Here is a 26,293-nt window from a genome sequence, read left to right on the forward strand (position 1 = left end):
TCAATTCTCCCTGACAAAGTTACCATCATGTCCTATCAGAGGACTCTCATGTTTGTAAGCAGACAGATGGGGGGCAAGTTCAGACCACTGTCAACACATTCTCGGATAAGATATGCCATTGGGTCTTATACCACCAAACCCTCATAATATAGAAGCAAAAACCCTGGCATCTGAATTATAGATCCTGAGTTCATACCCTGAACTTGTTATTTAGTCTCAGTGTGACCCTTGAGACGTCACTCAAATCTCTTGACGATTCTGCTTGCTCATCAGTACATTGAGGAGTTGGACTAGATGACTTCATTGAGCCTTTTCCATGCTAAATCCTATGGATCCTATGACCTAGGCAAACCTCGCAACAGTATCAGAATGACCTGCACAACATCACTGATGAGTGATCATTAAGCTTCTCCTTAAACATTTCCAGTGAGGGAGAGCTCATTATTTTTCAAAGAAGTCCATTCTATTGTTCAAAGTAACCTTGCTAGCTAGCTCTAGTTATTAGAAAGTTCAGGCTATGCTCTGCCCTTTGTAGCTACATTACATCTGCTCTTTCTATATGATACACTTTCAAATATCTGACTACAGAATGGTTTTGTTCAGTCCTGTCATGAAAAAGAACCAAAGTAATTGTACATATTGAGCCTTGGTCAGAGAAATGAAAGATAATATATGAATTCAAATGTCCCTACTTTTCTTATGATTCAATCATTGCCACTACTGTCATCTCATTATGTTAGAAATGCTCTCTCCTTTCTCAAAGACTATATCAGCAGAGCCCAAGTTCTATAAGAAAATGGGTTTGACTTTTTTTTTTTTTGGCCTAACACCTACCCATACTGAAGCACATAATCACAAATGGGATTTGAATCCATTCCATCCAACCCTAAAATGTGGAGATTCATGTTCAATTAATGAACATACAACTAGTTAATTACCCTCACAATTTCCTTGCTACCCCATGAAAAGGGAAATGCTCATAATAAATCTCTGGGTTGGTTAACGTACTTTTCACTATTGGCCAAACGCCGATAATCTCCTACTGTCATGGGTTTCTTCTGTATGTTATACTGGGTAAATAAACCAGATTGTCCTGTCACCACCTGCTGAATAGGAGCTGGAATCACCATGTCATCAATGTCATCATAAGTTTTCCTAGGTTTCCACTCCTTGGGTGGGATCACCTAAAAGAGGCAAAAGAAAATCAAAATAAATCCAGATGAAAAATGCAGAAATGATCATGTTACCCTAAATAGAAGAGTAAGTGATCATCACTTTCTTTACATCTGAAAACCAACTAATAAACTGCAGGTGTCTACTATGCACTAGTCATCACGCTAAGTACAAAAGATAGAAAAGAAAGTAAAAGACAATCATTGTTCTCAAGGAGCTCAGTCTAATGGGGAAGATAAAGTACAGTCACATACAAACAAATCAAAAATGGAATAAATCTGCTGTTTGTCCTTCATTTTGAAGGTGATGTGCTGTCTTGTACCTTAACATTAGTTCAATAGGTTAAGTCAGAGTTGCACTGAAGTTTTGCAAAGTCATCAAATCTCTCTCTTCCAGAGTCCAGTTGCAGGACAAAAGTCTAGATGTGTGGTGATGGCCCAGGATGAAGTGGATATCATTGTTGGTAAAGTTCTAAGTACTCCACAAAGCTTGCTTCAGACATTTTCAGGGTCACTGTTCTCCACCCATTTCAGTGGAAGAAGATTTCACATGCCTGGAATAGGACATCCCCCTAACTCATGGACGGGCCTGTCAGTTACTTTCAACCTAGTTTAGCCTGTTTTACCAGAGTGTGGCCACTGCACATGCTCTAGCTTCTTGGAGCCACAGCTAAGAGTTGGATGGAAGGTAAATATGACAAGTGAGTGAGTAGCCCTGAAAAGTGCTTAACAAGAATAAATAGGAAATAACTTAACAGAGGGGTTGAGAAAGGTTTCCTATTAAAAAATAAAATAAAATAAATGGGATTTTAGCTGGAACTTGAAGGAAGTCAGATGAGGAAGAAGAACATCCAAGGGATGCTATATGTGTTATATGTATATATGTGAAGAAAATGCCCTGAGTCAGGAAATAAAGTATCTTATTCATGGGACAGCCAGGAGGCCAGTAGTAGCACAATAAAGAGTACATGTAAGGTTTAAAAAGACTGGAAAAGTGGAGAGGGTTTAGTTATGAAAGGCTTTGAATGCCCAATATTTAGTACTGAAAACAATGCTAAAAAAAGTCAGTGTGTCTCATGTTAGACGATAGTTTATTCCAGCTTCAGAAACTAGAAAAAAAAGGAAAAACCGCTCTCCAGGGAACTAGACAAGTACTTGCCAATGATAACAGGTTTACTTAAAAGTACTCAATTAAATTTACTACAAAACAAACAATATGTCCAGACCCCTTTTGTCATATGCCAAGGGAAAAAAACAAAGATGAATAAGATATTTTCTTGGTCCTCAAGAAGCTTATAATCTAGTAAATATGAAAGCATTATAGATACACATATTATCATCACAACTGCTTGAAATCACAAAGAGCCTGCTATTTCTCTATACTGTCATGTCCCTAAGACTCAAAAACTGAACTACAATTGCTGACTGTTCAAAGCTGCTGCTCTGTAGACAACATTTTAGGATCAGGTCATCTAGTCCAATTCTCTTATTTTTCAGATGAGAAAACTAAATCTGAAGGAGATTAAATGACTTTCCCAGTCACATAAGGAGCAAATGTCAGGCTGAATTTAAGCTCAGCTCCTCTACTCCAAATCCCATGCTCTAGACAATAGTCTATATTGCTTTTTCTTTACGTTCAGAGAATCTCTTAAGTGCATTTCATGTTGTTGAAAGACAAGGAAAAACTAAAACAGTACAACAGAAATTAGTAAATACAACATTCTGAATAAAATTCTGTAAACTCCTCATAGATCTATTGCATTAACAATCATCTACTCCAATCCACTCATTTTGTAAGTGAAGAGAAATGATTTGTTCACCAAATGATTGTGATCACGCAGAAACAACCAGTTTTTGGAACCAAAACCCAAGTCCTCTGACTCCAAATTGAGGGTTCTATCAATGTTATCAACAATAATAAGCCACAAGACAAAATCTGAGAAGTCTTCCCATAAAATAAAATATGAACTTCCTATGATCCCAGAGTTCCTTGGGATGGAAGCAAGAAAGCCACTTTTCTCTGATTCCTCAATGTACCTGGGAAAGGTACATGAAGAAGGTACATACAGGAACCTATACTATAAGATTTTAGTCTTAAGTTTCGGATTCAGAAATGGAAAAAAGTCAAAACTTTTTCACTTACACTAAAAATTCTTTGAAAAGGCACACTCATGGCCTAGCTGTGTCAGACCTAAAATTAAATAAAGCAGTGGTCATTAAAACCATTTAGTACTAGCTAAGAAACAGAGCAATTGATCAGTGGAATAGGTTAGGTTCCCAGGACAAAATAGTCAATGACTATAGTAATCTAGTGTTTGACAAACCCAAAGACCCCCAGCTTTTGGGATAAGAACTCACTATTTGTCTGCTGGAAAAATTGGAAACTAGTATGACAGAAACTAGGCACTGAACCATACATAAATGCGTTTATGATCTAGAAATAAAGAATGATATTATACACAAATTAGAAGAAAATATAATAGTTTACCTCTCATATCTGTAGAGAAGGAAGGAATTTGTGACCAAAGAAGAACTAGAGATCATTACTGATCACAAAATAGATAATTTTGATTATATTAAGTTATAAGGTTTTTGTACAAACAAAACTAATGCAGACAAGATTAGAAGGGAAGCAATAAACTGGGAAAACATTTTTACATTCAAAGGTTCTGATAAGGGCCTCATTTCTAAAATATTTAGAGAATTGACTCGAATTTCTAAGAATTCAAGTCATTCTCCAATTGATAAATGGTCAAAGGATATGAACAGACAATTTTCAGATGAAGAAATTGAAACTATTTCTAGTCATATGAAAAGGTATTCTAAATCACTATTGATCAAAGAAATGCAAATTAAGACAACTCTGAGATACCACTACACACCTGTCAGATTGGCTAAGATAACAGGAAAAGATAATGATGAATGTTGGAGGGGATGTGGGAAAACTGGGACACTGATAAATGCTGGTGGAGTTGTGAATGGATCCAACCATTCTTGAGAGCAATTTGGAACTATGCTCAAAAAGTTATAAAACTGTGCATACCTTTTGATCCAGCAGTGTTTCTACTGGGCTTATATGCCAAATAAACCTTAAAGGAGGGAAAGGGACCCACATGTGCAAAAATGTTTGTGGCAGCCCTTTTTGTAGTGGGGCAAGGAACTGGAAACTGAGTGGATGCCCATCCACTCAGTTGGAGAATGGCTGAATAAATTATGGCTTATGAATATTATGGAATATTATTGTTCTGTAAGAAATGACCAGCAGGATGATTTCTGAGAGGCCTGGAGAGACTTACATGAACTGATGCTAAATGAAATAAGCAGAACCAGGAAATCATTATACATGGCAACAACAAGACTACAAGATGATCAATTCTGATGGATGTGGCTCTATTCAACAATGAGATGATGCAAACCAGTTCCAAGTGTTCAATGACGAAGAGAACCATCTACATGGGAAATGAGTGTAGACCACAACATAGCAGTTTCACTTTTTCTGTTGTTGTTTACTTTTGTTTTCTGTTGTTTTGTTTTCTTTCTTAGTTTTTTTCCCTTCTTGATCCAATTTTTCTTGTGCAGCAAGATAACTCTCTATAACTATATATACATATATTGGATTTAACATATATTTTAACATAGTTAACATGTATTGGACTACCCGCCATCTAGGGGAAGGGGAGAGGGTGGGGGAAAGGAGGGGAAAATTTGAAACAGTAGGTTTTGCAAGGGTCAATGTTGAAGAATTACCCATGCATATGTTTTGTAAATAAAAAACTTTAATAAAATAAAAAGAAAAGAAAAAGCACACTTACTACCTATACTACCTATCTACACTCTTATCAATCACTTCTCAACCCTTTACAATATGGCTTCTAATGCCATCATTCAACTGAAATTACTTTTTTAGGTTGCCTAATATCTCTTAATTGCCAAAACTAGTAGACCTTTTCACAGTCCTCCCATCCTTCTCCTGGGCACTCAGCTAAGAACTTTGTTACTTTATTTAAAGGGAAAAAAAAAAAAAAATGAAGCCCATTCAATAAGGCTCCCTCATCTCTCATTTTCATTATTATAAAATCCCTTGACCTCATCTCCTTCAGTTTCTGACAAACAAGGAGCCCTTCTCACCAAGGCTTTTACATGTACACTTCAAGTTGCCCCCTTTCCTCTTAACCAGTAGATTGTATCCTTCATCACTCTTCCCTTTCTCAAGTCATTTAACATGCAGGCTTCTGAACAACCTGTCATTACTCAACTGACACTTCCCTCTCCAAACTCATTGTTCTCTGTCTCCTTTACTGACTAATCATCCAAACTATGCTTTGTACCCATATATGTTACCAAAGATTCTGACCTATGTTCTTGACTCTTCTCCTTCTAAACTCTTCATTCTATCTCAAAGTAATCTCATCAACTCCCATAGATTTAGTTTAACCACTGTCTCTATGGAGAGTTTCTTTTCTTTTCTTTTTTTTTAAATAACTTTTTATTGATAGAACTCATGCCAGGGTAATTTTTTACAACATTATCCCTTGCATTCACTTCTGTTTCAATTTTTCCCCTCCCTCCCTTCACCCCCTCCCCAAGATGGCAAGCAATCCTTTACATTTTGAATAGGTTACAGTATATCCTGGATACAACATATGTGTGCAGAACCGAACCGTTTTCTTGTTGCACAGGGAGAATTGAATTCAGAAGGTATAAATAATCCGGGAAGAAAAACAAAAATGCAAGCAGTTTATATTCATCTCCCAGTGTTCTTTCTTTGGGTGTAGCTGTCTATGGAAAGTTTCAAATCTGTGTCCAGTTCCAAACTCTAACCTAAATTTCACATTTAGTCCCACATCATCAGCTACTCACTGGACAGATCATACTACAAGTCCCATAGATATCTTAAACTTAGCATGTCCAAAATGGCACTCTTTCCCACTAAAGCCTCCCCTTACCTTTTCCAAACTTCCTTATTTAGGGGGAACTTCTGGGGAAAGTACCACCATCCTTCTAGTCTCCTAGGTTCATAACCCTGGTGTGATACTCAACTCCTCACTCTCCCTCTCTCATCCTACATTGCAATCAGTCACTACCTTAAGATCATCTCTCACCATCTGACTTCCATTCACATAGCTCTCACCTTTGTTCAGGTCCTCATTATGATTTACTTAGATTATTGTTAACAATATGCTAACGGATTTCCCTATCTCAAGTCTCTCACTACCTTCACAAATCTCACACTGTTGCCCAACCAATTTTCCTTACATATAAATCTATTACTCATCCTCACTCCTTTAATCAACCCATTCCAATAGTTTCTTCATATCTCTAAAATAAAATAGAAACTTCCCTGTTTACCTTTAAAGCCCCCTAGAATTTAACCCTATTTGTCTTTCCAGCCTTGCTATACATGATTACACAGCCAAGCTAGCCTCTCTCTGTTCTTCACATAGGATACTCCACTTCCCCTCTCCACATCTTCACACCAACCATTCCCTATGTCTAGAATTCATTCCCTTTACGCCTTTGTTTCATTCTCTTCCTTTAAGACACAGTTCAAGCATCTTCATTGTGATAACGTGCTAGCACCCAGGACAACCCAGAATCAGCTGGAGTCAGGATAAGCAAAAGTCCGTCTTTATTCTTGGTCTTAGACGCAGGATTGAACAGGATGGAAAGCAGAATCTCCGCGACCATCTTCCTCCTCGTCTACCCCCGGGTGTGTAACCCTGGCTAGTGTTACTCCACCCCTTAGTCCCTCCTACAATCCCCTATAATATACCAATCATTGAGCCAGTACGAATAGTGGAAAGGACCATTTTCCAAGCAAATGCCCATAGAGTATTGATCAATCAGTAGTTAGCCTCAAGCGCTCAGCAGTCCTGACCTCAGTGCATTGAATTCAATAGTTTCAGCCCTCTACACTTCATGAAGTCTTTCCTGAGTCTCCAGGACTTCTCAACTGCTAGTGTCTTACCTCCCTCCCAAACTACCTTGCATATATTTAGTAGTTATTATTTTTGATACACACACACACACACACACACACACACACACACATTTTCCTGTTTTGACTATTCCAATAAGCACCCAGCAGCCTTCTTGCCCCAAGTTTTCTCACTCCATCTTCCACACAACTGCCAAAATGATCTCCCTAAAGTTCAGTCTGATTGTGCCACTATCTCCTCCTATAATATTTAGGATTGAGTATTTGGCATCTAAAGGTCCTCATTCCCAGATTCAACCTACCATTCTGATTGTCTGTTCATCATTCCCTTTCACTCGAGTCCAGTCAAAATGCCTCCTAGCTGTTCCTTACATACGATATTGCACATCCCTACCTTGACCAGATTGTTTCCCATGAGTGGAACATGCTTCCTCCTGCCCTCTTCTTCATGAAATCAGCAATTTTTGTGAAAACTCACCCCAAATGTCATCTTCCCTGGTCACTTCCCCATCAGTATCTTCCTTATGTATATTCTCTATATACAAGTATAAGTTGCTATTACCTCCCCTATTAGGAAATAAGTTTCACAAGGGCAAAGTGGGTTGCACTTTTCTTCCCACAGAACTCTGGTCTCATAAAAGACAAGAATAAAGATTGCTGACAATATACATTTCTGTGGAACTAATTTACAAGGTGTTTTTCTCATCTCAACTAAAAGATAAGCTAGTGTAATTTATCATTATCTCTTTATATAGCTAAGAAAACAAGACTCTGACAAGTAAAATTAATCATCCAAGGCCCCAAAGATAAGAAGTGATAGGGTCCTAAGGTCTGAGTTCAAGTCCTGATTCTAAGAGTAGTGTTTATTCTACTATATTTTTGCTTTTCTTGCTGTTAATCATATACTTTTAAGTCTTCATAATAAAATATGATAAATCATGATAATGGATGTAAATCTAAAAGGGCTTTTTAAGTTTATCTAGTCTTATTTTATTAATGAGATTAGAAGCACATGGAAGTTCAATGACTTACCAAAAGTCACACAGGTGACAAATAAAAAGGCAAAGCAAGTGGACACAAGGGCATCTCCACTCCTCTATGTGCACGTGTGCCACCAAGCAAGGCTGGCAGGAAGAGGTATAAGATAAGGATTGAGGAGGAAGCATCCCTCTCACCTCTTGGCAGAAATAGTGGAATGAATATAGGTACCAAATGAAGTACAGATCGACAGGCACATATTTCTAAGTTGTATTTGCTTGTACTTGTTAAAAATGAGGATTCTACTGGGATGCAAGGGAAGCACTGGAATTTAACTGCAATGCTTTTTTTTTAAAGCATCATAGAGAAGCTTTTAAAAATATATATAAAAGGAGAAAAAAAAAGATGCTATACTTGGAATAAATCAATCTGAATCCAAGTTCCAACCACTACCTAGATGTCCCAGCATGTCACTTGACTTCTCTAAAATGCAAATCAATGACTGATAGAGAGAGATGAGATCCTCCACCAACAGCTAACATAATGTTAAATGAAACTGGAATGTGAAGCATTTGAAAGGGAATCAGAGGAAATGAGCCTGCAGAGATTAAGTTAGAAGCACTCTGTAGAAAGAGTGTCAAATGATTCTATGGAGAGTTCATATTTGTCCTGAAGGCCAGAATCAAATACAGCACAAGGAAGCTGGGAGAATGGAAGGGAAGAGCAATTTTCCTCTCTACAATGGAGTATATCACCTGATTTCCTGGATATACCTTCCAAGATTCCATGGTATTCAAGTTCCTCTTAAGAGTTCGCTTCCACTAAGACTAAATTCCAAAGAATTAAGCAGTTAAAAGACAAAGTAATCTCAGATAAAACTATTTCTATCAAATGGTGGGATCAGAAGATAAAATGTAAGGGGCAAATAAAAAAGCATAAACTAAGTAAGTGACAGTAATCAATGTAGATTATGTTTTCTTTTTTTTTTTAAGTTTCTGGCCTTTTAATGACTAAGAACAGTTTTTAAATAATGTAACTTAATAAGTTTCAACAACTCTTGTGAAGTAGGTAAGTAAACAATACTGTCCATTTAAATATATAGATTACTTTTTTTCATGCACTTGGGCTGTGAACTGTAGCAGAAATGTAGGATGGAAGCTTGAAAGGATGGCCAGGTCAAGTAAAGTTTTGTTTTATTTTTCCTTTTATAGTATGAGGGAGATCTAAACTTATGTACAGTGTATTTATCTACAATGTAGATAAAAAGCCAATAGCTAAGGAGAAAATAAATATTAGAGCCAGACAATGATCAAAGGGTCAAGTTCTCAGAAGATAGGCAGGGAAAGAAACAAAGGCACGAATGCATGGCTTTGGAAAAGAGAAGGGCTACACTTCCTCAAAGAGTGATCTAAAGAAAGAAAGAATGGAGAACTCATAGAGTTAAGTTTTAATAGGTAGAATAGGAAAAAAGGTAGTCACATCCCACTATTATCTCCCAAAGTGAGGTCAACTAAAATATGAGAAGGGAGGAGTAATGCCAAGAATAACTCTGGAGTCAAAGGACCCGGGTTTAACTTTCACCTCTGACACTATTTCTATGACCTGGGACAAATCTGTGTATTTCAAAGTGTCTCACTTATAAAATTAAGAAGTTGAATGAACGAGATGGCTCTTTAGGTTACATTAATCTTCACACTCTTTTGGAATTTCCGTTTTTATTTGGGGATGGGAGGAGATGGCAGAAGAATAGACAAGGCGATTTCTAGATTATCAAATACTGCTGTGTTACCCTGTATTAACCCCACTTAACCCCAATTACACCTCATCAAAAAAACAAAAACTGTGAGAGTCTTCCAGTGTGTCTAGTATAGTGCTTTAAATATAGCAGAAATTTTACACTAAATAAATGAATGGCCTTTAAAAGAAAATAGAAATAAAAGAGTCTAAGACCGAAATTCTGAGTAAGAAAACTAAAGGGAAAGTACTCATAAGCCTCTTAGCTAACCTTAGCAAGTCCTGCTCTGTGAGCTCCTTGGGATTCAATGTAGGCCACATATTTCCCAAAGTCCTGAAACTCCTCAATCGTAGGACGAAAGGTCATGATCTTACAACTTGGGTTTTGTGGACTTGGATTCTCGGACCCCATGATTCCAAATGGCTCAGTAACAAACCTACAAAACAAAACAAAACAAAACAAAACAAAAAAAAAAAACAGAAGTTAATAAGGAAAACATTGCCTTAATATAGATTTCATCATTGAATCTTTAAAAACCACCACCACCACTACCACCAATAAAAAAAAAAAAAGCCTTTAAAAATTTACACAAGACTAAGTGGAGAATAAGAGATGGTCAAGTTTGTATAACAATAGAAAACACTAATTCATTTTTCTTAAAAGCAGATCCAAGACACTAAGATGATTTTATATGAATCTAAAAATAGAAAAGCCTCCAATTTATATAGAAATGTAGTATAGGAAAGAACGTTTTTTAGTATACTTTGACAGTTAAAGGCATCAGCAGAAATAAAGCTTTTATAGCACACATTTATACACAAGTTGTTATCTTGAAATCAATAGTCTTCAGCCACTTCTTAATTGTATTTTGGCAGGAGATACCATCACTAGCCTTGGTGAAGAGGCAGATGGTCTTTTGTATATGTCTTAATTTCTTCCTACAAATTATCCCTCATAATCCATTCTGGGCACACTGGATTCTGCCAGTCCTCACAATTGTTTTTTACCTACCTAATGGCTTGTTTATTTAACTGGTGGTTACTGTTCTAGGGGCTAACAGCCCTTCAAAAGAACATTTCAAAAACTAATTAACCTAGGACTTATTCAGTAAACAGTAGGCTCAAAATCTCCTAATACATTAACAGTTAACCATAAACAAATCAGTACACTTGAAAATGAAAGTGTCAATAGGCATATAATCTACTTCACATCAATTGTTAAAACTTTAAATTTTAGAAGAGCCTTAAGAGTCATTTGAGTCAGAAGGTCTGTCTAAATTTTAATCCTGACTTTTCCATGATTGGCTAAATGATCTCAGGCAAGTCATTTTACCTCTGAATTTGTTTTCTCAACTGCAAAAGTGTTTTTCCCCACTCTCAATTCTTCCTCACACAGCTGCCATAGTGATTTTCCTCTCCTATTCAATGAATTTCAATGGCTCCATAGTGCCTCTCCAATTACAAACTTCTCCATTTGGCTTTTTAAAAACCCTATATAACCTATTGTGAGACCAATTTTCCAGCCTCCATATGCATACTTTCTCCCTTCCAGTTCCAGTCCAGCCAACTATTCTTTCCTTTGTTGTGTTTTTGTTACAACATTTTAGGCCTAAAATGCTTTAAGACCTGGCTTTTAAGTTTGGAACTATGCCCAAAAAATTATCAAAGTATGCATACCCTTTGATCCAGCAGTGTTTCTACTGGGTTTATATCCCAAAGACATTTTAAAGGAGGGAAAGGGAGCCACAAGTGCAAGAATGTTTGTAGCAGTTCTTTTTGTAGTGGCCAGAAACTGGAAACTGAGTGGATGCCCATTCAGTTGGAGAATGGCTGAATAAATTGTGGTATATAAATGCTATGGAATACGATTGTTCTGTAAGAAACAACCAGCAACATAATTTCAGAGAGGCTTGGAGAGAACTGCATGAAGTTATGCTAAGTGAAATGAGCAGAACCAGGAGATCATTAAACAAGACTATATAATGATCAATTCTGATGGACATGGCTCTCTTCAACCTTGAAATGATTCAAACCATTTCCACTTGTGCAGTGATAAAGAGAACTGGCTACAGAGAGAGAGAACCATAGGAACAGTGTGAAAAACAACATAGCATTATCACTCTGTTGTTATTTACTTGCATTTTCTCAGTTTTTCTTTTTCTTCCTTCTTGATCTGATTTTCTTGTGCAACAAGATAACTGTATAAATATGTATACATATGTTGGATCTAACATGTATTTCAACATATTTAACATGTATTGGACTATCTGCCAGTTAGGGGAGAGGGTGGAAGGAAGGAGGGGAAAATTTACAACAAAAAGTTATATAAGGGTCAATGTTGGAAAAATTACTCATGCATATGCTTTGAAAATAAAAAACTTTAATAAAAAAAAAAATTTTTTAAAGACCTACCTCAAGTCTCACTTTCTGTAGCAAGCATTTTCTGATTCCCCTCTCTCCCAAATAATACTGCCCTACCCTTTAATTACCTTGTATTTATTCTCTATATCTTCAGCATGTACCCTACATGCATGCTATTTTGCCCAAAACAGAATATGTAAGTTCCTAGAGAGCAGAAATTGCTGGATCATAATAGGTATTTAATAAATGCTAGAAATACCATCATCTTTGTCTATATCACAGGGTTGTCATGAAGATAAAATGAAATAAAGTATATGAAAATGCTTTGGTAACACTAAAATTTTTTACAATTGTGAGGAATTAAATTATTATTATTGGAATCAAAGGACTTGGTTTACAGTTAAAGACAACATACAACTGAATTCTTCTATGCTGGAAGAAATGAAGGGCTTATGTATGCACATCTACATAAATGCTAGGAAAATGGTTATTAATTGTTCATTTTTTGTTAAATCCATACTTTCTTATGTCAGGTTCTTTAGCACTAAAATAAAAATTGATAGCTAGCAATGAAATTGACAAAAATGTTTTGGGTTTTTTTAAGGAAACAAAATCAACTACTTTGAGATTAAGCTGTACTTTAGTTGCACTGCAAAACTGCTTTCTGTGAAATAAGAGGGAAAGAATTCAATCCAAACTTTTTATGCAAAACAAAGGCTGCCCCCTCCCAAATATTCTCACTGATGTCACTAGAGGGCATCATTCCTTCTAGGAATACAGTTGACTAAAATACCAGAAAGGATGTTTACACTCAGTTTTTTGAACAGAAGCTTTGGGAGAATGAATATGACAGAAAGTAATTTTAAATACAAGTAGTCCAGGCACTTTCCAAAGTAACGGCTTTCAGCACAAAAAATCCTCATAATATAATGGAATGGTGTTTGGTGTAGCTAATTCTGGAGAAATGAGTTGAAGACTTGGTCCTCCAATTCAATAAGCAAACTTTTTTTTTCATAAACATTTTTTAAAGCATCTCCAATGTGCAAGGAACAGTGCTAGATGCTGGGAATATAATGAAAAATGTCAGCCTCCAACAGCAAGTATCATAATATCTAAATGTGTTGATAAATAATAGGATTTTAAAGTTTGGAAAGCTCTTTCACAAATAGCCCAATGAATTACCAAGTATATTTTACAGATGGGAAAACAGACCCAAAACAGTGAAATGATATGATGAATATGACAGAGCAAAAATTAAAATCCAAATCTCTTAATTTCCAGTATAGCATTCTTCATAATATGGGGGGAGGGTGGGAAATGGAATAAGCATTCCTATCGCACCTCCTCCAGATACTGTGGTAAGCACTTTTTACAAATGTGATTTAAAGAGTTGAACTGAAGCAGAGGGTAAATGACTTGGCCAGGGTCACACAGATCACAAGTCACAAGTTTCTGAAGCTAGTTTTGAAATCAAATCTTCCTGACTCCAAGCTCTATCAATAGCACCCCTAGTTATATATATATCTATATTATTTATCTATATATTATATATATATAATACATATGTACACACATACAAACATATACATACACATACAAGTATTACATATACTCACAAACATACATACACAAATATTATCAACTGTATAATTTACACAAAAACCAATCAACTAGCATTTTTTAAGGACTTATATGGTAGCAAGTGGTAAACCACTGAAAAATTAAATGCTTAAAGGTCAAAACATTCCCATGCTAAGTGAGTCAATTTTTTTAAACCTCTTTTTGGTTTTACATTATCTTCATTAACAAGTGATTATACTTCTCTTCCTAAAGCCAAACCAACCAACAAGCTTTTTAATGACATCTGATAGTGTATGTGATATTTCACATCCACAATCTCCACTGGCAAAGAAGAGAGGTGGAATGTGGGCTTTCTCATTTCTTTTTCAGAGACAAAGCTTTTGGTCCTCCTAATTACACAGCCTTCACCTTTGGGTTTGTGCGGGCTTTTTTGTTCTTGTCACATACTAAGCTGTAGTTATTATGCATGGTGTGGTTCTATTTTCCTTATTTTGTTCCCAGCAGGTAAACTTGTACAGAAAGAACAAAGCTCACTAAAAGTTCTCTAGAAGCCATGAATTGTTTATGGTGTTCTTTGGCTAATTAAGGAAGCTCTGAGTTATAAAACCCTAATTAATTATATTATGATTATATTAGTAGTGCAAAAAGTCAAATAGAAACATAATGGGGGAAGGGGCACTGATCTGGCATTCCATTAACAAATATGCTTCTCAAAGCTAATGTAAGACCTTCAAAATGTAGACTACAATGTTAAAGCTAAAGGAGTCCCTTTGTAAAGATGAAAAAACTGTTATTAGTAAATAAAATGCCTTTTGATAGCAAGCAAAAAAAAAAATTACTGGATCCAAGAACCAGATTTTATTAATTAATAATACTTGAACTCTTTCTTTTAAACATTTTGCTATGGAATTTGCTATTAGGCAAGTCTATCCAAAGAAATTCAATAGTATTAACAATACTAGAAAGTTCCCATTATAATACCCTATAACCTGGCTGTCTAGCCAAGAGTAACCATGCCTGCCTTTGCCACCAAAAAGCATGGGAATCACTAAAAAGCATCACCTAAAGGATTTGCTAAAAATTTCCCTCTGAACTCTTTTAAATTTCTCAAAGGGCTTGGATTGTGGAGGTCAAATCTTTCCATTTACTATTTCCCATTATCTGAAAAGTCATTTAAATGAGTAGATTCATCTGTAAAATGAAGGAGGTGGTCTTCATTAATACTTAAAGCACTGATCCCTTAATAGGGGGTTTGTCTATAAGGCACATTTTATATAACAGGCTTGTTAAAGATATAAAAATCAAAAGTAGCAACAAATTCATTCATTGTTTTATTCACATTGTAAAGTTCCAATTTGGGGCAAAGGGAGGGACATAAAAAGCATAATTTTGGAAAACAGACATCAAAATGTAATAAAAATGCTTAATATTCCTTGGCAATTCTTAACCACCCAAGGACAGTAGATGCCTACTAATGAAACTTTCATCTTGTTTTCAAATAGCTATTATGAATTAGGTGAAATGAGAAGTTAGTCAAACAAGACTTTTCCACTTCCATTAAAGGCTGAAATCCAAGAGGGCTGTTGGTAAAGTCAACATACTCAGAAGCTTTTTTTCTGTGGGAAGCCCATGTCTGTATCAGTTCATACTGTCCTTTATGAAAAGACCCATCTGTTCCCAGGAATTAGATTTAAATTAAATCTTAATTCTTGTCTGTCTTTCTGTCAAAGTCCTTCATAATCCTTCTTCTTTTCCCATTTATTTAGCCAAACTGATCTTGCACTACTCCCTAACAGGAAACCTCTATTCCAATGGGTGGGTCTCCTCAGGGTTGTCATCAATCCATACTTATTCCTCATTCATACATCTAATTCCAGGTTTCTTCGCTCACTCTCATTGCCTTCTCAATGTGATTTGCAAACACTCTCTATTCCCTCTAAAGCTATCTTTTATTTCCTTTAGATAGCTCCAAGAAACCCATTTTCATCTTCCTCGATTTTCAACTACTGAAACACTGAACTTCCCCATCTCCATCAAAATCAGTGATTTCTGCTTTCGCAGCTAATTCAAAATCTCAGAATCATCTTTGACTCCCTTTTCTCCCCACCCTAATAAAATCACTAACAATTGCCTCTAAAAAGTCTTGCTTACAGACCCTTTTTGTCAACAGTTCAACTGGGAGCATTCTAACCAAAAAACTCACTGAGTTTCATACTCGAGTCACTCCTTTGCTTCTCCAATACAAACTACCTGTCAGATTCATTTTCATAAAAGCTTAGTTCCCATGTCATTTTTCTTTTCAAAAAATCAGTGATCACCCTTTGCTTAACTCATTAGCAAGCTTTCAAGAAATAGCCCAACCTCCTAATCTACCTTTCTTTTCTAACCTCACCTCCCACTCTTCCCTTCCAAGATTAGATGCTCCAGTCAAACCTTTTGCTCCCTAAATGTTAATACTCAGCCCCTCCCCACACATCTCAATCACCCCAAGGAAATTCTAATTCGACTTCAACTTCCAGTCTCAAAGTCCACTTCTCCCCCACAACTTTCTCTGAAACCAAGACAAAAGAGATCTTCCCCAGTTCTTTGTACTTCTTCAGCACTAGCTCCTTTAGTAAGTTATCTCCAGGAAGAAGAATCAAGTCTTATTCATCTTTATAACTCCAACTAATGCTACTAATTAGTTAGCATGTGACAAATATTTGCAAAGAATCAATTTGTACTCTCTCTGTAATGCCATCTTCTCCTTACCCAAGTCTTGCTTTCTACATGAATAAAGCACTTCTTGGTTTTACAGAGTGTCTGATACAGAGCACACTAATGAATGTTTGATGCTTACTTGTCCTACACTGATCTCTCTCTCTCTCTCTCTGAACTACAACTAAGTCACAATTTAGAATTTGATGCAGGTTACACTTAAGTCCCTAAGTATTTGCTTTATATGTAGGTCTTCCTTTATTAGACTGTAAATTGCTTCAGGGCCAAGAAACATATCTTCTTACTCCATGTTTGATCTTCCCAAAGCCTAGAATATTGTTGTGTTTTATACAGCATTGAGGACATAAACATGGAAAGATTATTTTAATTGACTTGCTTCAATTTTGTTGGGCTGTTTGAGTTGTTGAGACCTCAAAATCGATCTAGTCCACTTTTTCTAACCCTCTCTCCCTTTTCATTTTACAAGAAACTAAAGAAGGTCACTAGTAACCATCAATGCCAAAATTTGAATCCAGATCTTCTGATTCCAAATCCAATGGTCTTTATACTACAGTACTCTTATCAATAGGCCAATCTTGGCCTCACTGGATATTCAAGAATTCTTTTATTGTGGTGGTGGCGCAACAGCTGCTGAGAAGTCCAAGAGGAGTTTTAGATGACCTACAGTATTTACTCACTGGCCACTACACTAAAATTGAGAAGGATAATTTTAATGTTTTATTTTTCAAGAAGTTCCAACAACTCTGACTTGACAAATCCTCCTTCCTTCTGTAGAACAGTCATACAAAAGTTCACAAAATCATAAAATTTAAAATTTTGGAAGCGACTTCAGCAGCCACCTACTACTCCAATCTGTACACAAAAGGATCCCAACTGTAAAATTCCTGGGCCAATGATTTCCCAGCCTCTTCACTTTTTTCTGTGGCCAAATAAGGTTAAAAGACAATGGGTTAGGTGGATCACCCTTTTCCTAAAAGCCCTCTCTCTCGAGTCCAAGACGGCATTAACTTTTTTGGCTGACACATCATGAGGGACACATATTGATCATTTTTAAAAACAATGGCTGTTTAAACTACACCTCCTCTCTTCTGTTTATAAAGTTAATTTTTGTAGATTCAGCGTCCCAGACTGTCAAGATCTTTCTGGACCCCTTTCAGATGATGAAAAAAATACCATTTATAGTTATATGAAAAAATGCTCTAAATTACTATTGACTAGAGAAATGCAAAATAAAACAACTCTGAGATACTACCTCACACTTCTCAGAAAGGCTAAGATGACAGGAAAAGAAACTGATAAAATGTTGGAAGAGATATGGGAAAACTGGGAAACTAATACATTGTTAGTGGAGTTGTGAACTGATCTAACCATTCTGGAGAACAATGTGGAAGTATGCTCAAAGAGCTATTAAACTGTGCATGCCCTTTGACCCAGCAGTGTCTCTACTGGGTCTATAACCCAAGGAAATCCTAAAGGAGGAAAAACGGACCCACATGTACAAAAATATTTGTAGCAGCTCTTTTTTGTAGTAGCAAAGAATTGGAAAATGAATAGATGCCCATCAAATGGAGTATGGTTGTGGTATATGAAGATAATGGAATATTACTTATAGATGAACAAGCTGATTACAGAAAGGCCTGGAAAGAATTAATGTTCAGCAAAACAAGCAGAACCAGGAGTGCACTATAACATTAACAGCAAGAATAGGCAATGATCAACTATAATAGACATGGTTCTTCTCAATGGTTTGGTGATTCAAAGAAATCCCAATAAACTTTGAATAGAAAATGCCATCTGAATCCAGAAAAAGAACCAAGAATATTGAATGTAAATGAACACATGCTATGTTCACTTCTTTTTTCTGTTTATCTCTCCCATGTTTTTCCCCTTTTGCTCTGATTTTTTTCTCCCAATATGATTCATAACATAATGTGTATTAAAAATAAATTTACTAAAGACATTTAAAAAAATCTTCCTGGACATTTATTGTCATCCCTTGTATTAGCTATCCCAACCAGCCTTCTGCAAATTTGAAGCGCATATCATCTTTACCTTATCGAAGCTCTTATTAAAAATGTTAAATTCATAGGATCAAAAAGAGATCATCTAGGACATTCCACTGGAGCCTTCTTACCACACTGACATGGAACCATTAATAATTCCTTTAAAGCCTGGCTTATCCATCCAATCAGTTCAGAATTTGATTGTATTAGATCACATAATGTACACATCTGAATCAGAACTGCACAGAAATGCTTCATCAGAAACTTTGCTAAAATCTAGATAAACTATATCTACAGCATTGCCCTCATCTATTAGTTTAGTGATTCTATTTAAAAAAAAAAAAAAAGAGGTTAGTCCAGTATAACCTGTTCTTGATGAAATCATGAAGGCTTTCTGTGAGCCAGGAATCACTGCTTCTCTTCCTATTTTCATCAACTATCACTTTAATGATCTGTTCTAGAATTTAGGTCAAGAAACCTAAATTTAAGCCTCAGCTTGGCTTCATGCTTGACTATTTAATATCATCAAAATATTAAGAGGTCTCAAAAATATAGTTATATGCTATATACAAACCTATTACAAGAACATTCTCTTCCTAAAACTCTCTTTACCAATTACCATTTTGAGCTATGCATGAGCCTCAGATTTTCCTGCTCTATAAAACAGAGATAATATTTGCTCCACATACCTGCCAGACTAGTAAGGAAAATCTCTGTAAATGATACAGAATGACACAAAGGTTCATGACTGTTATATAACCTTTAATGAAGTCAGGTCTCCCTTTAGCATATTAGGGAAAAAAATCTTCAATATATAGGAGTGAAGGCTCAAAAAGAGCATGTATGCTTGTTGGTGAAAAAAAAAAATGTAGGGCAGCAAAAATTAAAACAACAACAACAGCAGGAAAAAAAAAAAAAAAAGACCAAACCAAAAAACCTAGTCTCATTCTAAACAGGGACTGCTTGGAAAGTTCCACATAATTTTTATAAAATCCCAAAATAATTCAATTGTAGCATTTTACTATTTATAGTCATTTCTCACAATAAGCATATGAGATAGCATATTTATTAGTCTATTATGTCAGTAAGTAATCTAACAGAGAAATATACTCTGAAAATAATAAAAGACTAATATTGTGGAGACAGTCATTTGATGTTGAAACTAAGGGGTCATCTAGTCCAAACCCTTCATTTTACAGATGGGAAAACTGAAGTCCAGAGAGAGAAATCAACTTGCACACAAGCCTGGAAGTTATATTTCTATAACTCAAAACAAAAATAAGTAACATGCAAAAAATATTTTTAAAAATATTCACAAATGGGTAGCACAAATTACCAAATAACCCAAGTCTTACCAGGCTCTTAAGAAGAAAATTAAGTTGGAAGATATCTTAATCCTGTCCCATTAAACTATACAATTTCCATATTCAACTTTAGAGCCACTTATTAAATCAAACCACCTATTTAGGGACTTAAAAATATTAAGGAAAACTGGCTTAGTATAGCATCATTTATCCAAAAAAGAAAAGTCCACATTTGGCTTTAAAAGGAAAAGGAATAAGAACTTCAGTCTAAAAACAATTCGGAAAAGTCCTCAAGTGTTAATTAACTATCCATTTGCTTGCTGTGGGGCAATGACTAAGCTTCAGGACAAGCATTTAACTCAGCCAATAAAAGCTCACCTAAAGTCAATGTCAATGGTTCCTAAAACCAATTACTTTGTAAATACTTTTTTATTTACTTGATAATATACATGATGTATTTAGTCCATTTAGTTATCATAATGCCCAAGGATTATTTCATTTTGGTTTTTATATATCTCACAGCCTGGCAGCTCACGGAGCACAAAGTTCTTTAAAAAAGCTTTGTAACTGGTCTAAATGTAAGGATTGGGGTGCTTTTGTGCAAGTCAATTTGGCTTACAATTCAAGAAGGTTGTGTGTTTTGCCAATAAAAAAGCAGTATATATATATATTGTCATTCCATATGATAAATTACAAAAAGATAGCTTTGACATGTTAATTTCACAGAAAGTAACAGAGGGTTGAGGATGTTGTTCAAGCAAAAATAAACAGATGTATCCATATAAAATAATAAAATTGTAGCTTCCAACTACAGCATAACTTAGAGATCAAGCACCAGATATATTTCTAAAGTTTCAGTTCTTCAATTATTTATAAACCATCTGGATAGAGCATGACCCAGAGACAAAAATGTGAGTTCAAATGCAGCCTCAAATATTTACTAGCTGCATGACAAGAGTATGTCCTGGACAAATCACTTAACCTGTTTGCCTTTCTTCAACTATAGAATTGGAGACCAATTTCCCATGGTTGATGAGAATGTCAATTGAGATAATGTTTAAAACACTTAGCATCGTGCTAATTTTTCCCCCACCCCAATTTTACTATCACATACTAGATAATGGCCTGGGAGATTACAAAAAATATAAAAGCTCTAACATGTCCATATATCTGAATTGTAAAAGAGTTCAAAATTCTACTGTAAAGATTTTTTTAAAATGTAAGCTGTTATGGGCCAGAACTCTGAATTTGAAACAAGGATTCTTACAAAGTGCTAAGTCAGTGGAATTAATAGAGACAATGGTTATTTAGCATGGTATTTAACAGTTCTCTAGTTCAGTACATGTACTTAGTACTTAATATAGTTCCACAAGATTCACACCTATGATAAGAGAGCATGACAAACTCACCCAGAATCTGAAATAGGGAAGACATAGAAGTGGTGGCAGGTTCTCCTCCTTCGCTTCTCCACTGAAACCAAAATCTGGAAGGTCTCCAGAAAACTAGTCTAGCCCCAAGTGAAGGAGATTAGAATTTTTTAGGAGACAATAAAGGATTTGGATTTTAACACCTAGCTGCACTTGTGATTACTGAACTGAAACAAAAGCTGCCTCCAGAGACCCCCACAAAACCTCAACAGAGAACATTACATTTTAGAGAGAACATTACAGTAAGCTATCATCAAAAAGGAAAATAAAAACTGGGCAAAATTATTTGGTCTCTAATTATATGTGGTAAGATAGGCACCTTAACTCAAGTTTTAGAACATGGGTAAGAGGAATGAGCCTCATTTTGTTTGGTCTAAAGAGCAGAATCAGAAACAATGGCTGGAATTTGCAGAAACAATTTTTTTGGCTAGAAAGAATTCTCTAACAATTAGAACCTCCCAAAATGGAATGGGCTGTACCTCTATAGAAAATGAGATCCTCATCGTTGTTAGTCTTCAACGTTATTTGTCAGGAATATAATGGATGAGATTCTTGGAACTTTTATAAACACTTAACTGATTGTCAACTGACCAATAATTATCTTACTTCTAAGGAGTTAACACTGTAATGGGAAAAACGAGTGCATTTATTCTCACAGAATATAAAGAGGATACAAAATAGTTCAATACAAGATAAGTTTGGGAGGAAAGGCAGGAAAACTTTCATGTACAAGGTTCCTGAGGGAAGTCTTGTAGGAAGTCATGTCAATACAGAGGCACAGAGATAGAAGATGCACTGTGAAGACTAGAGAGGTCATACTGTCCAATAAGGATATAGAAAGATAAGGTTTTAAAAGCTCAACAGAAGAAATTTGTAATTTTTTTTAACTTGGAAGTGACAGGAAGCTACTGAGCTGATTAAGTTAGGAGGAACATGTTCATATCTGTGCTTAAGGAAAATTATTCCAGCAGCAGTGTTAAGGTTGGAATGAAGTAGGAAAAGATTTGAGAAGCGGAGACTAATCCATCAGGAGGCTGCTACACTCACCCTGGAAAGACATGATACGAGTTTAGACTAATAGAAAGTTTAAGGCAAACTGAGAGGACTGAAATTGCTTTAGCTGATCATTTTAATTTTATCTTTCCATCTTCCATGATGCCTTACAACTCACTTACAGTAACCCTGGTTCTTCATCCTCACCTCCTCATTGAGCTCTAAATTACTCCATTCTTCAATTCCTTCTAAGTCACCATCCCAGCCCTCACTATGGTTTCCTCCCTTATCTAAATCCTTTAGGTTCAATATAATTTTCTAAACCAGAGTTCATTAATTCTCTCCCCCTCTATCCTTGTCTTGCCAAACCCCAAACTTGGATTACTTCTACCATCCAGTACCTTTACTTATTCATAGGTGGCTGAACAGAACCTGAAGAAATCCATTAAATGATGAATCCACTTTAATTTTATGCCACAATTTCAATTGGCAGCAAGGCAATCCTTTTCTACTTCCCTCTAATTTATTACACTAATATTTTAATTTAATCTGCTCACTTATCACAGCAATCAAGCCTACCCCCGATCTCCACCTTTCCTTTCTCCCATCCTCTAAATTGAGAGCCTTGCTTCCTCCACACCAAAACTGATGCCAGTTACTGAGAACTTCCTTTTTCTTCTACATGTGCTCTAGCTCACAGTCTTTTAGTTTTTTGCTTCCTGAGATATCTGGGGTAATTCTTCTTTCTGTAATAGGGCTCCCTTTAAAATTCATTTCTTTTAAAGTATGTTTTCTCTGGGGGCTGAACCTCAAAAAGCCAACTCTGCCTCCTCCCATACTAGGCAATTCAGAGTTCCTCAGCCTTGATCTCTGCCCCAACTAAGTTGCAGGAGCCCAAAGCTAGGTCCAGCTGGGTGCCAGTGTCTCCGTCAGGCTCAGAGGAATGGCACAGAGCCATATACACGTGTCCTGTCTGCAGTGTCTTCCATTCCTCAGCTTACTTTCTGAGTTCTGTTGAGGCACAGAATGCTACTACACTGTCACTGTCTGAACAAGTTTCTCCATTTAAGATTTCTGTGACACTGAGAGGATTGTACAATCCTTGAGTAGGATGGGTCATGAGAGAGGATACAATAAAATTAGGGATTATTAAATTTTGTTATTAGTTAACTAGTTTTAGTTATCTTAGGTCAGGGACAGTTGAAATTGTTTTATCTCTTGAGCAAAATTTCTATTTTGAAGAGGATTGAGAGGCAAGGATCCAAAAAAAATGTCTAGTTTACCATCTTGTAGGTCATGTGACCCAAAATTTCCTCAACCTTAAGAAACCCTAGATCCATGCCCCACACTCTGGTGCAGGCCCTCATCATCTCATGCCTTGATTAAGGCAACAGCCTGCCATTAGATCACCTCTCAAATCTCTACCCCACTCCAATCCATCCTCCATTCAGTCATTGAAGTGATATTTCTAAAACACAGGTTCAAACATGTAATTCCCTTACTTAGTAAACTTCAGTGGTTTCCTATGGTTTCCAGGAGAATATACAGAATGCTCTATTTGGCAAAATCCTTATAACCTAGCCCCCTCCTGTCTTTCTAGTCTTCTTACACTTTATTCTCCAACATCAGTCTTCAACCCAGTGACCTCCTGCCTATTCCGTAAACAACACTTCATCTCTCTGTTCCCAGAATTCTCTCCGATTGCCCCATCCTTAAAAGACTTCCCCTGCCCCCCCCCCCCCACCTCTGCTCTGACCACTGACTTCCCTGGCTTCCTTACTTCAAAACTAAAATTCCACCTTTTCCAGGAAGCCTTCCTCAATGCCTCCTAATTCCAGTGCCATTCTTCTGTTATTTCCTGTTTATCTTGTAGGTGCTAGCTCACTTTTTGTATACATGTTTGTATGTTATTTCTTCCCCCCACTGAATTGAGCTGCTTGAAGGCAAGGACAGTCTTTTGATTCTTTTCTTATCTCCTGTACTTTGCATGGTGCTTGCACATAGTAGGTACTTAATAAATATGTTTACTGACTGATATATACATCTCTCTTCCCTTGCTTGGCTAATCTCAAGAAAGCCATCTTCATGTGACATGGTCTCTGGCACTCTCCATTGCTCTCACTCAATTCTAAACCCTGCTTCAGACTTTTTTTAATCATTCAACTGAAATTACCCTCTCCAAAATTACCAATCATCTTCTGATTGCTAAATCTAGTAGCCTATTCTCAATTCTCCTTTTTCTTGATCTTTCTACACTATCTGACACTATTGATCAATCACCCTCTTTTACTATATAATCTCTCCTTTTTGGATTTCTAGTCTGAATTCTGGCCTCTCCTGGATCTCCTCTTATCTAAATATTCCTTAGTATCCTTTACTGAATCTTCATCTAAGTCGCATGCAATAATTATGGAGGTCACCCAAAGCTGTCTTGGGTTCTCACCCCTTTTCTCTCTATACTTTTTTCTTTGGCTTATCTTATTTCAGTTCTCATGGGTTTGATTATCATCTCTATACTGAGAATTCTCAGATCTATATATCCAGCCCTAATCTCTATTCAAATCTCTCCAAATTGTCTTTTGGACATTTAGAACTGGAAGTCTCACAGGCATCTCAAATTCAATATGTCCAAAAAATTCCTTATCTTTTCCCCAAAACCCCTTCTAAACTTATCTCTTACAGGTAAGGACACCACCATCTTCCCTGTCACTACAATAACATGTTGCCTGGCCACAAGTTTCTTCCTACTCCAACCCATCCTTCATTCAACTATTAAAATGATATTCCTAAAGCATGCCTTAAGGCACCCCCACCCTATCCCCCATTACTATCACATCAACATTCACACCCAATAAAACTACAGTACTCCATATTACCTCTAGGACAAAATATAAAATCTTTTGCTTTGTTTTTAAAGATCTTCACAATCTGACATCTCTATCATTGTCACTTTCTACCCTCTAGCAATACCTGCCTTCTTGTTGTTTCTTACATATGAGACATACTCCTATTTGAAACCACCTGCTTTTTTACTGGCATCCCCCATATCTGCAATGTTCTCCCTTCTCAATTTCCTCAATTGGCTTCACAAAATTCATTCAAGTTCTACATTCTGTAGGCAACCTTTTCCTGGTCACTTCTTGCTCCTGTCTCTCTGTTCCCCCCTTTTTCCTTCCTATCAAGTTTATCCTTCATAGACATCAATATCATATAGATAAGAGGGTTGTTTACAAGTTATCTCTTTTATTAGAATATAAGCTATTGAGGATAAAAAAATGTGTTTTTGCTTTTGTAACCCAAGGTCTTAGAACAGTATTTAGTAAAAGATTACTGACTGGCTGTGATATCTAATATAGGGATCATATCACTCTATTTCAAGAACAAAACAAGAACATAAACAATTTGAAAAAGTGTATTCTATGTATGTTAAAACTTCTATCAGCACTTCACAGCTTTCTCTGACCATGCTATTCTAAACCCAATCCCTCAATAAATTCTAGTGGCTCCCTTCTACCTCTAAGATCAAATACAAAATCCTGTGTTTGGCTTTTAAAGCCCTTCAAAATCTGAATCATCTCAATTTTTCCAACCATTTTTTTATTTTATACTTCTCCATATACGCTTATGAACCAGCAATATCTACCTTCTTTCTGTTCCTCACATATCACACTCCAACTACTAACATTTCACTGCCTGTCTCCAATTTCCCTCCCTCTCCATATTTGCTCTCTCCACACTATCTCCCTGCTTCCTTCCAGAAATTCAGTAACAGTTCAGATCCCACTTTCTCCAAAAAGGCTTTCCTGGTCTTATTCTCCCTCCCAAAGGACCCCCATCTTCCTTTTTAGTACACAGTTCTTTGAAAGCTGTTAGAATAAGTTCCTTGAGGGCAGTAATTATGTTTTTGCTTTTTATATCTCCAGTGCCTAACACATAAATGTTTGCTTATATTTTGTATACACACACACACACACACACACACACACACACACAGAGAGAGAGAGAGAGAGAGAGAGAGAGTTAGTTATAAAGCATGTAATATTAAAATCTCCAAAGCTTATTGGAAAATAAATTGGAGTAAGAA

At 36.2% G+C, this 26,293-nt stretch overlaps 1 protein-coding gene across 3 annotated transcripts in view; it reads right to left on the reverse strand.

Annotated features, from left to right (window-relative positions):
- The window catches only part of KDM4B (lysine demethylase 4B), a 282,960-nt gene that overhangs the window by 216,057 nt on the left and 40,610 nt on the right, over nt 1-26,293 (reverse strand). For all 3 annotated transcript variants that reach the window (XM_051971832.1, XM_051971833.1, XM_051971831.1), the window contains exons 2-3: nt 10,094-10,259; nt 1,009-1,184 (exon numbers count right to left, since the gene is read on the reverse strand). In XM_051971832.1, coding sequence (XP_051827792.1) covers nt 1,009-1,184; nt 10,094-10,259 — 342 coding nt within the window. The remainder of the gene's footprint in view (nt 1-1,008; nt 1,185-10,093; nt 10,260-26,293) is intronic.

Source organism: Antechinus flavipes, chromosome 1 (genome assembly GCF_016432865.1).
Source record: "Antechinus flavipes isolate AdamAnt ecotype Samford, QLD, Australia chromosome 1, AdamAnt_v2, whole genome shotgun sequence".
Classification (NCBI taxonomy): Eukaryota; Metazoa; Chordata; class Mammalia; order Dasyuromorphia; family Dasyuridae; genus Antechinus; species Antechinus flavipes.